The sequence below is a fragment of the Eulemur rufifrons genome, chromosome 7, assembly GCF_041146395.1.
Source record: "Eulemur rufifrons isolate Redbay chromosome 7, OSU_ERuf_1, whole genome shotgun sequence".
NCBI lineage: Eukaryota > Metazoa > Chordata > Mammalia > Primates > Lemuridae > Eulemur > Eulemur rufifrons.
The window spans coordinates 285,147,801-285,159,975 of record NC_090989.1 but is presented as its reverse complement, the minus strand read 5'-3'; the positions used below and the strand labels follow the sequence as shown (position 1 = coordinate 285,159,975).

At 57.6% G+C, this 12,175-nt stretch overlaps 1 protein-coding gene across 1 annotated transcript in view; it reads right to left on the bottom strand.

Moving 5' to 3' along the window:
- The window catches only part of QSOX2 (quiescin sulfhydryl oxidase 2), a 35,772-nt gene extending 29,725 nt beyond the window's left edge, over window positions 1-6,047 (bottom strand). Inside the window, exon 1 of the mRNA XM_069472177.1 lies at window positions 5,708-6,047. Coding sequence (XP_069328278.1) covers window positions 5,708-6,047 — 340 coding nt within the window. The remainder of the gene's footprint in view (window positions 1-5,707) is intronic.
- Window positions 6,048-12,175: the final 6,128 nt, after the last annotated feature.

Sequence of the window (12,175 nt, the reverse complement as noted above, 5' to 3'; positions counted from 1 at the left end):
TGCTGTTCTTGGGCCTACCACAGAGCTTGGGGCAGGGAATGGGTGCATGAGTTCATGCAAAGTAGACATCAGGTTCTGGCCGGAACACACCGGCAGGAAGAAGAGGAAAGTCTGGCTCTACCGGTGCGCACAGGCAGAGGCGCTGACTGCCCTGGCTTCTTCAGATTCCTGTGAATCAACAAGTCACCTGCAAAGCTACACTCCCAACAAAATACAGCCCACTCAAACACAGGGCCTGGTGAAGTGGCACCTCACCAGGCCTTTGTCTGTCTTTGAAAGAACGCCGGCCTGTGCGCGCCGGGAAGGCAGGCGGATGAGGGAGAATTTCAGTTACCCGGGCCGCCCCCAGCAGCTGAGCAGGCACCAGCAGTCCCTGCAAGGACCCTGGCAGATGGACGGTATTCACAGCCACACAAAAGATATGACAGTCTATTTTATCAAATACATTTAAAAGCTTTAGCTTCAGGGTATTTGCCTCATTCAACTGGTACCCTCCCCTTCTCCTGCCTTTCCCACCTGTCTGGGTCTGAGCTGACAAAGGAAAGAAACCTCTAAACTGAATGCAAACTGCCTGCTTCTGCGGCCACACTGGGCGAGGCAGCGCCAGCTGGGAGGCACGCAGAGTCCCGGAAAAGCGCCACCAGGGGCCGAAAGGGAAGCAGAGCAAACCACGTGCCTGTTTCTCACTTCCGCTCAGGAGTGTGGCTATTTTAGTACCACAGGCTTAAAAATACTTGTGAAATAATTAAGCTTCTATAAAGAGTAGACTAAAATTTATTTCAAATCTACTTGTCAAATAACTCTATTACTGAACCTACAAGATTAAATCCTTTGCCATTACTTGTCATGTTCTAATGAAGAAGTCTATAAAAGTCCAATTTATGGCCAAGCATCAATTAGTTCTAGAAAATGATTACAGTAAAGATTAATTAACCTCCAAGGTTTAAACGAATTCGACTACAGCGCTGTGTTCAAGGTACAGAGTCCATCATGGCCTCTTCACCCTCGTGAAGGCAGGGCATCGTCGGGGTCTCTGATCCCACATTCCAGACGATGGAGAACATTCCTGCCAGGTGCAGGCCCCCTCCTGGCTGAGCAAACGTCTCCTTAGATAAGTTCCAAGTTCCAGCCACACATTTGGGATAACAGGCCTGGGTAGAAATTAAACCCACACAGCAACCAGGAGACCTAACACAAAGTGTCTGAGAGTCACCAAGGGCTGGTCTGAGAAAACCCGGCCGCTGTTTCAGCCTCGTCTCGGTACTGGGGGTGGGTCTGGGGCCCTGTGCCTCTTCATTCCAGCATGTAGCCCAGTTTTATTGAATCGGAACTGCAGATGGTCCTCAGCGTTCGAGGGTGCTTAGGGGTAAACAGCATTCCCAATGATGTCATCTCTCGTCACTTAAATGTCGAAGCATCACGATGACGAGAGACAAGGAGAGAGCAGCTTAGAGAATGACTGCGTCCCCCAACTCATCTTCCGTCAGGTAACCTCGGCAGTGTTTACGCCCTGGGTCACTCCGTTGCGGCACTACACCGTGGTGACAGTTCCCTGGACATGGTCTGTGAGGCCTTTCTTAGCAAACCTTGCTGGTCCTCGCTTTGATGGCATGTGAGCAGCCTGGGTCACAGCAGAGCCTCAGAGGCACTGAGAGCAGCTACTCAGGGAGGCCACACCCTGGAGGCCCCAGCTGGGGGACACATCCTCCTTTCCGTAAAACAACCACGTGGCCGTGACAGTGGGGGCTGTATAAGAAGAGGCCACCACTGCCCGACTCTTTCTTCCCTCCGCCCTCTCCGCCCTCCTCCTGAGTCCATCAAGTGTCTGGCGGCCCCCTGGACCCTCAGCTCTGCCACACAGCCATTGCCACCGCGCCTCCTCCTCCCTCCAGCCCTTTTCATTTCTTCTTCCAGCGAAGAGCTGATGGGCCCATGGGGAGCACCACGTCCTAGCTGAGCGCTGAGAAGCCGGCAGCCTGGCCAGGCAGACAAGGAACCAGACCAGTGGGGCAGAGAGGAGCTCAGCAGGAAGGCCAGGCCGGCTGCAGCCACCTCCTGGCAGTAATGACAGAGACACAGGGCGTGCCTATCTCCCAGCCCCCAACTGGTCCTCTGCAAAGACAGGGAAGCAGGCTGTTGGGGGTCTAGAGTCACCCAAGCCTGGACTCAGACCCTAGTCTGTCACTCAGCTGTGTGACCGTAAGAGATAACTCACTCCCCCTCACGTGTCATCCCCTGCAACATCAGAGCGTTAACAAAAGACGCCTCCTTGCAGGACGATTCTAGAAGTACTCCACGGGTTGTGGGTGACGGCTCAAGTCTTATCAAGAATTCCAGGCCAAGAGCAGAGAATCCGCCCTGCTTGCCCAGTGAGAGGGAAGGAACAGACACCAAGGCCACAGAGAGCCACGGAACACAAGCTGTACCGTTAGGGCACACTGCTTTTGTCCACTCAGAGATTTCGGTGGTGAAGGGATCAAAGTGTGGCCCCAGGCCAGGTGTGTCACGCTCCAGCACACTGGCCAAACCATTCTCAGGAACAGCAGGGTTCTGTTTCATAAAATGCTTGGAAGTGACAGGCCTGAGCCAATCCACACAAACACTAGGATGACATCTGCCTACACCAAACAAGAGACCTTTTGTTTGATAAGCCACCTTCTTATAAGGAAAAACATTTATTTTCCAAAATCTGAAAAAGCCAGCAGAGAGCTAAAGAAAGTTCAATCCACATCTTTTAGGAAAATGAAGGTGCCCTTAAGCTGTGAGTAGGGAGCCCTGAGGAGCCAGGGAGGACCCCCACCCAGTGCCCGTTCTGCCCCTTGCAGGTAGGAGACTATGGAGGAGGGGCAGAGATGTGGTAGCTCAGGCTCACCCCGCGAGCGGCATCGAGGCTAGGGACAGAGCTGCACCATGATCCCCTCTTTCTAGAAGCTCTGCTGCTGCAGAGACTGGGAGGGGGATGGATAAGGGAAGCTGGCTGGACACTATTTTGAGGGGAGAACAGGAAGAGGCCCTTGAGGGCCCAATCCAAGGTCTGCATGCCCCAAAGGAATGGCAGGATGACCCGATTCACAGGTGACTGATCAGGACCAAAGAGCTGACGACGGGAATGATGACTGTGGGAGGATCAGACGACTGCACTGCCGTGGGGGAGGGGCGCCCTGTTCCCTGTGGGACAGCCCAGTGCCAAGCAGAGGGGCTGCCCCATCTTCACGGTGACAGCCCTTCCCCACGTTCCATGTGCTGAAATTAGGCACAAAGAGTCCTGCGGACAAGCACGTAGGAGGCAAAGGTCTGAGTTACCAGGCTCCGTTACTAAGGAATTCTGCAATTTTAAGGTTCTCACCTGTGTTGTACACCCATGAGGTGGAGTTCGTGCGCCCCACTTCCCATCTCCTTTGGCCAAGGGCTCTTTCTTGCAGTGTCTTGCAGGGCTGGTGTCCCTTAGAGCAGGGATCCTCCAACTCTGGGGCTTGTGCTGCCAGGATACTGGGCTCTACCCGCCGGGTTTCTGACCCAGCAGGCCTGGGCTCGGGCAACATGAGACAAGCGTCTCTAACAAGTCCCAAGGTGACCCCCACTTTGAGAACCCCAGCCTCACAAAGAGCTGTGGGGACCCTGGGCAAGACACTCCTCAGCACTGAGGGCTCTGGGCCCCTTTCCGCCACACCTCTGCCTCGGCCAGCCTCACTGGCACAGTCTGGCTCTTGGGGCCCTCTGTCTGGGCGCGCTGCAGCCCGTCTGGTCACAGCTGTCTTTCATTCTCAGCCACATCCCCTTGCAGCCTTAGGCCCAGGCCACTCTTCCGGCCTCGACTTGGAAGCAGGCCAGCCCTTTTAAAGTAACCTTTTTTAGTTAAGTTAATCACACCATTAGGTATGGACTTTACTGTTTCGCTTTCAAAAATAACTTTCCTTCCAAGTTCCAGGGGAAATTTTCTTTTCTTTCTTTCTTTTTTTTTTGAAACAGAGTCTCACGTTGTTGTCCGGGCTAGAGTGCCGTGGCATCAGTCTAGCTCACAGCAACCTCAAACACCTGGGCTCAAGTGATCCTCCTGCCTCAGCCTCCCGAGTAGCTGGGACTACAGGAACGCGCCACCATGCCTGGCTAATTTTTTCTATATAGTTTTAGTTGTCCAGCTAATTTCTTTCTATTTTTAGTAGAGACGGGGTCTCGCTCTTGCTCAGGCTGGTCTTGAACTCCTGAGCTCAAAGGAACCTGTTCACCTCAGCCTCCAGAGTGCTAGGATTACAGGCATGAGCCACCATGCCCGGCCTCCAGGGGCAATTTTCAAGGCTCCCTCCCTGCTGGTTCAAAGACAAAATAGTTTCCAATATTTGAATCTGGTTTACAATTTTTATACTTCAGATACTAAACTGAAAAAAATCAAAACCAAATGCACACATAATGCCACAGTCTTGCCTGGGCCACCTGCATTTTAATGTACATATCTACATCTCTACCACCAAATAACAACTGAAAAGTTCTCTGCATCACTGAATTGCTTGTTTTCTCTAAAAGCAAAGTCTACAAAAAACCCAAAAACCCACTAGAGAGTTTTCTGTCCATTTCTTCCAGTCTCCAACCTCAGTTCTGACCAGTGCGGAACACCAGGGACTTAAGAAAACAGTAGACCAAGGAAAACAAACCCAATAGAATCAAAAAGCCCAGTACTCTGATATAATACTTTACAATTACATAAATAAGCCCTATTTAGACTCGAAGAAAATTTTCTTTATAAACCTGTCTGGATATAAGGAAAACACAACAAAGTTGGATAAAAGACATGAAAACAAAGGTGCAGGAAGAAAGAGTAACAATTTGTTACCACTCTTGCCCACTGAAACATGTAATTAGAGGTTAGCGCAACACTAGCAACAGAGTCCTGCCAAACCTCACTCTTGCCCAGACGAGCTCCTACTTCAGAGATTTAAATACCACTTTAAAGGACCTACGGTGTGGGGTGCTGCAAATGCCCACGCCCACTGCAACTGTACCCTTTAGAGCAGGAGAATAACTCGGCGACTGCTTAACAATGTGCAGCACTAGGAACGTGCTAAACAACAATAAAGTGTGGGAACGTTACCAGTAGTTTAGTGAACCACCGTTTTCTCAAAAGCTGTGTCTGTGAACAAGGAACCAACCAATAAATGTTCTGTAAGTCTTTTTTTGCATTTATAGGGAAGTCTCCGCAGTGTTTGCATTTCTAAGTGGTGGGCTCACTTTCAGCATCCGTCATGCGGTCAGCTTTCCAAACCAGGAAGAGGACGACGAAGATTTAAAGGGGAAAAGGCGGCTATGGCTGCGGGACAGGAGTGGGGACTCCAGACACTGAAAGGAAGTCACTGGGAAGGGGGGTGAACGTGCAGTCCAACGTGTGTCCGGAAGCAGCTGAGGCAGGGGGCCCAGCAGGTTAATGAAGCACCTGGGGGCTCAAAACGTGGGCGTTGTGAGAGCCGGGAGGTTGCGGGAGGGCTTCCCTGCCCCTAACTGCGGAGTGGGGCTGGGGAGGATTCTTCTCGTTTTGACTTGAGACAGCCCCACTTGCCAGATCCAGCGGGGAATTACCTGGGGACACACGGGGAGCCTCTGGCTCAGCCCCTCCCCCGGAAAAGCCAGCGTCGGCCCGAGCGGCGCCTCAGGGGCCGGGGCGGGGCGGTGGGGAAAGGACTCGGGGCCGGGAGCGGCGGCGGGACCCGCGCCTCACCTCGCACGTCCGCGGCCAGGGCCCGCCAGGTGGGCGCGTAGCCGATGCAGTGGCCGCACCACGACGAGTAGAACTGCAGGAGCCACGCGGCCGAGCTGTTGGCGGTGGCGCCGCGCACGCTGCCGCTGTCCAGCACCCACACGGCGTCCTCGCCCGCGCGGTACAGCCGCGCCGCGCCGCCGCCGCCCGGCCCCGCCGTCGCCGCCGCCAGCAGCACGAGCAGCCGCGGCAGCCGGGCCCGCGGCGGGCCCGGGCGCCAGGCTCGGGGCGCCGGCCCCGCTCGGCCTCCGGGGCTGCGCTTCGCCGCCGCCGCCGCCGCCGCCTCCCGGGCCGCCGCCATGTTGGAAGTGTCGCCGGCGCGCTGACCTTTCACCCTGGCAACCGCCGGCGCGCGCGGCGCGCGCGCTCGGCCCCGCCCACGCGGGGGCAGACTCCGCCTAGGCCCCGCCCACGCGCGGCAGGCCCCGCCCACGCGCGGTAGGCCACCTCCGGGAGCCGGCTGGGGTCGCCCATCCAGGTCAAATGTGACTTCCACACAAGCAGCGAGTGGGTTTTTCAGTCCAAGTCTGTCCCATTCCTGAAATGCAAATTTAATGGGACAGTCTCAGACTTAATCTCTTACCTGGAATCCAGGTAAGGCGCGTCCTGTGTTTTACCTGTCCGCCCCACCTGGGGCTCCAGAGAGGTTGCAACCCTGACCTTGACTTTCTAATAGGCGGTTTTACTCTGAGAAAATGTAGCAAAACATCCACGCAAAGCCGGATGTGTTAGACGTGTGAGTCTACTTCGGCTACAAGATTCATTCGTTTCTATGCAAACCTAGGAAAGGAAGTTCCATGCGACTTTTTTGTTTAATTGAATATGAGACCTGGCGTTTTAGTTGCCATTCCTGATTTTTATACACATCAAGATTTTCCCAGAACTGTGTGACCAAAACAAACAAGAAGAGGAATGCATGGGAGCGACTTGAGCCGGCCACGGCTCCCCATTGGCCTGAAGCTCAGGTTCTCAGGTTCCAGACCGCCCTGTGCTCCCGGGAGGTGGTTACCCCCTTTCCTTCCCTCCTTCACTCACATTTCCTGGCTTCTGCTCCGTGCCAAGCCCTGGAGACAAAGCAAGGACAAAACAATAAGATGAAATAAAAAAAAAAAAAAAAAAAAAAACCAAGCCCCAGGTACCCTCGGGTCTGCATCTGGGGCACAGACCTGAAACACGTCAACGGTAAGGCGGCCAATACACCTACAAAAGCCACAGAGCAGGGCGGGGTGCAGACGGTGGGGAGGGGCTGTTGCACACCAGAGGGTCCGGAGGTCTCTCTGGGAAGGTGACCTGTGAGTGGAGAAGAGGTGGCCCAGGCAGAGGAACGCCACGTGCAGAGGCCCTGAGGCTGAAGGGTGCTGATTGCTGGAGGAACAGCGGGAGCCCAGTCTGTCTGGAGCGGAGCTGCCCGGGCAGAGGGAGCTGAGAGAGGGAGCCGGGAGCCAGACCGAGGGGCCTCCCCATCTAGGCCACAGAGAATGTGATGGTGGCTGTGCAGGATTTGTGCAGGGATGCAGCTCTGCCCTCTCGTTGCCCTGTGGAGGGGCAGGAGGGTGTCAGGAGACCTGTGAGAGGCCGTCCCAGTCCTCCAGGAGCTGGTGAGGGCAGGTGGAGGTGCCGGCGAGAAGGGTCCGGCACCGACTCAGGGTGTGCTCTGAAGATAGAGCCTGGGTGGAAGCAGAGGGGGTCACGACTGAGATGACAGGCTTCGGGGGGGAGGGTGGGAGAGCAATTTGGCCGTGTGGGTGGAAATCAGGAGATTGTTCTGTATCTGTTAAATCTGAGCGACCTCTTCAACACCTAAGGAAGGTGGGAGGTCGGAAGTGAGAGTCTGGAGCCTACAGGGTGTATTGGCGCTGGTCGAGGTCCCCAGGGAGGCTGTGGGACAGAGGGCAGGGCCACACCCTGAGCCTGGGCCCCCAGAGGGAGCAGCGGTGGGGTGGAGGGGAATGAGCGCGGAGACCCAGGGGCAGAGCAGAGAGCGGACGGGAGCGTCCCATCAGGCTAAGATGGGCATCGAGAGCCCACGCTGGGCTTTGTGCCAGACAGCAGCGGTCTGAGCAAACGCAGGGGACAAAGGGGAAGTGTTTTCCGATGGAACGGAGGGGGAAAGCAGAGACAGCGCAGAGCTTTGCTGAGACAGGGAGCAAAGAAACAAGGTGGGGCGGGAGGCCCAGGGCGGGTGTTGGCAGGTGGGAGGCGTCGCCACAGTGTGGAAGACTCTGGGAGCGGAGTTGGGGGGTCCCGGGAGCCTGCAGCACATTCGTGGCAGCAGGATGGAGAGTGGAACGGTGGCATATTTGGCCGTGGCAAGGCCTAAACCTCTCTCTGGATTCCTTCTACGTTCTCAGTGAGATAGGACACAGGGCCGTCAGCCGAGGGTCGGGGACTGAGAGGGACACCTGCCGTGTGTCCCCTGCTCCAGGGCTGGCCTGCCAGGGTGAGGTTGGGCTATGGGAGTAGATTCAACCAAAGAAAAGAGGCAGGGAGTTGAGGGGACGCAAGGAGGAAGTGGGAAGACCAGATCCAGCCTGCTGGGCAGGACACTAGGCGGGGAGGGAGCTGGGCAGAAAAGGTCCCTGCACCCTGCACCTGCCCAGCTCGGCCCCCAATGAGCCATCATCTCTTTCCACAGGGGGGGCTGCACTGGCCTCCTCGGGCACCCCAGCCTCTGAGGGGTCTGTGCTGGGGGCCTTTGGGAACCCCCTGCTGCCCATGGGGTGGAGTCCAGGCTCCCCTCCAGCCTCACACGCCCCCGACCCCCAAACCATGGACCACAGGTAGATGGCTGGCCTCAGCTTCCAGCCATGGCCACAGAGTCACATGATGATTGTTGTGCAAACTGCCCAGCGTCTGGCTGTCACATTAGCAAAGATGGTGGAGGCGGGGCTGTCCGGAAGGGTTGTGGCGAGGGCCCTCTTCTGGGCTGCAGACGGCCACCTTCTTGTATTCTCACAGGCAGGGTCAGGGGAGAGCTCCTGGGGTCTTCTTAGAAGGGCACTAACCCATCTCGAGGCCCCCAGCCCCATGACCTCACCTAACCCTGATCACCTCCCAAAGGCCCCACCTGCTAGCGCCACCCCACTGGGGGTTAGGGCTTCAGCATTTGAATTCTGGGGGACATAGTTGAGTTCACAGCAAACACCCAAAAGCCACTTGGAGGGACCGTACTGGGGAAGAGGCAGTGTCCCTCCCCCATCTGGGCTCAGGTCCTTCCAACACGCATAGCTCTTCCTTCAGGGCAGGCATGTTCCCTGTGCTCAGAGAGTTGGAGGGGGGTCCCTGGACCCCCACACTTCAGGTGGGTGTGTTGTGCTGGCCCCACTCTCACGGCCCTCCTTGGCCACTGGGTGACCAGTCACCTGCTCTGGTCCCAGGGGATCCTGTGGGATCCCCTCCACTCATGAGGTCTCATCAAGGGCGGGAAGGGACCACAGCAAGGTCATCCCACTCCGTCCCTGCTCTCTGGCAACGTGACCTGCCCCCACCACCTGGGGAAGGAAGGCTGGCGTCCCAGCTGGAGGGGCACGTTCAGCATGTTGGGGTGACACCGAGCCACCCATGGACCAAGCTCAGCCCAGCACCGAGAGACTGCACCACGAAAACGCCAGTTTCCGAAATCCAGTGTCCCCCTGCCACAGGGCACGTGATCAGTGTCATACAAACTGCTCGGGAAAATCGCACATCCGTCATAAAAGGCAGCCCAAGGTCAGAAATGTCAACACGAGAGCAGCGGGGAGGGGAGGGGTGGCGACTTTATCTCAGAGTCCAGGACCTGAGGAGTGGTGCCGACGGAGCCGCACCCTGTGACCCCACCCTCCTGACCTGGTTAAATCTGCCCCAGCGCCTGCAAGAGAAGCGCCGGCGCTTCCTCAGGCCGCGGCGGGATGCGTGGTCCGAGGAGCAAGCACACGTCGGCGTCGCCGTTGGACATCGCTGGAGACACACTCTGATTCCACAGGGACTGAAATGCGGGAAAGATCCCGTCTCAGAGCTGAGGAAATACGAGACCGTCCTTCCTGTTTCACAGAGGGGGAAACTGAGGCTGACCCCTGTGGGTGGTTAAGGGCACATGGCACATATGTGACCAAGAGGGTATCAAAGCCACGTGCCCCCAACACCAGGAGGGCCGGTTCTGACCGGCTCTGAGCCTCCTCCCCCTCAGCATTCGGTCGGCGCCCAATCATGCCAGCTCGCGCCCCGGCCGGTGGACGTGAGCCCTGGAGGGCAGGGCCAGGCTGGTCCCTGCTCCGGTCCCACCTCAGTGGAGCAGGTTCTGCACGGGGACAGTGAAGGCGAGGCCAGGCAGACTTCACCTGTACCAGCTCCAGGACTCGCCGGCCCGGCACACCCGCCCTCTGTAAGTGGGAGCTTGGCATTTAGGGCTCACCTGCTCATGCCCAGCACCCATCCCTTGGGAAATGTATGAGGTGGAATTAGCACCCCTGCGCTGGCACCCCTGCACACCAGCTGCGTGCTGGGGATCGTGCCGGTGGGCTCAATCTCCTGTCCCCACAGTGACATGGGAAGGGCACAGTGGCTGCCCTCCATTGACCGGATGTGGAGGGTCCCTGCCACACCCCTGGTGAAAAGCGGGGTGGGGCCCAGGACACAGGCAGCCTCAGGCCCCAGGTTGGCACTTAGCTTCCCTGATGCCCAGACTGTGTCGTGCTGCCACCTGGGTGGACACGGCTCTAGGGAAAAGCCCCCTCCAGGTGAGTGGCAGGTGAGGGCAGGGTGGCAGGAAGCCCCCGGGCAGGGGCCTTGTCCTTGTCCCCAGCTTTGCCACGGGGTGGGTGGTCAGGACAGGGGCCACGGGGGCTGTGTGAGACCTGAGTTCGTCCTTCCAGGATCCCAGAGCTGCCTGGAGCTGTGGGGAAGGACTGACTTCCGAGACCGGCCTGGGCAGAAATTGCCCAGGCTCGTCCCCGGGACAGGGACCCCGACCCGGCAGGGACTCGGCTCCACCTGGAAGGCACGTGGGCTCCCTCAGCTCCCAGCCCATGGGAACCGACACCCTGGGTGCCGGGGGGCCCCGTCGGAGCAGACGCCCTGCCGGAGTGCTCCCCGGGAGTGTGTCCAGGAGTCACCCTATCGTAGCCAGCACTGCTGGCCTCCTTGCGTGTGTTTTATGAGTGTGGCCGTTACGGCCGCGCAGGGTAGGGAGTCAGAAGGACTCGTAAAGTTCGTCTGGTGGTTTGGGTTTGTGCGGTGTAAGGCACGTGCGTGGGCATTTTATGCAGGAGGGACTGTTAAGCGGGGAAGCTGAAAGAGACAGATCACGGGAAAATTAAATGTAGGGCTTAACTGAGAAATAATCATTTTCTATGGAAGATAATGACTTCTCCTGAGGCTGGTGTCAAGATTTATTGGCCGGAGCGCTGACTCGGATGGGAGCCAAGGCGGGCGCAGCGGGAGACCTTGCCGGGGAGGAGGCTGGGACTGGAGTCTCGCCTGGGATCGATACATCCGCGCCAGGGCCCTGTGCTCTGTGCACGTGACACTGGGGGACGCTGAGTTGTCTCATGCCCCTGCTGGCTGTGCTGCTCCTCCAGCCGGAGTCTGCGACGGCTCCGGCCCCTCCGGCTGGCCGCGGCAGGCCAGGCCTGGGTTTTCCTCCGTCCCCACGACCAGCCTCCTCTCAAGGGCACTGCGCCACAGGCCAGCGATGACTCCAGTGACGCTGGGCACCCGGGGAAGGCCTCCCTGGTCCCCACTGCACATGTGGCCCCCGCACCGTCCCAGCCGTCGGCACCAAGCCACGGCGACGGGACAGGCAACCGGGGATCTGAGGCAGATCGCAGGGTTTCCACACGGGAGATTTATTGCCATGACAAACACATGTGCGTAAAATACATAATTCCTCTCACACGGCCTCATAAATCCAAAAGGGTCAGCAATAAATAGAAAAATATAAAAAATTACAGACTAATTTGTTCAGAAAACTAGAAGGAAATCAATAAGAAAGCTGTAGCTCAAAATCTGTTTTGAAATTGTACATGCCGAGAATGGACGCACCCCACTGCGTTCCCGCTCTAGGGTGGCTGGGGAGTATCAGGAGCAGCATCAGAGGGAGGGCCGCAGCCCGTGCGTCCCTGACCTGCCAGGTGCGTCCGTGGTGAGCAGAGGTGGCCAAGGTCAGCCTTGGGAGTGGGCACTGGGAGCCGCCCGGCTGGAGAAGGCAGGCTGGGCATGGCTGCAGTGTGGAGGGGCCGCCTGGAGAGGGCGCTGCCTCACAGCAGGGGGCCCGAATGTGGCCCAAGGGGCCTGGGGTAGGGGCACAGGTGGCTCTGTGTGTCCTGTGACCTGGCACCTCGGGGCTTGGCCCAGCCTTGCAGATGCCAGCTTTGGAGACGTCTCCTACTCAAGCTGTGCGCGTGGACGTCTGGGTCTTCCAGGGGCAGGTGCAATTAGCGAATGCGTTTCTCT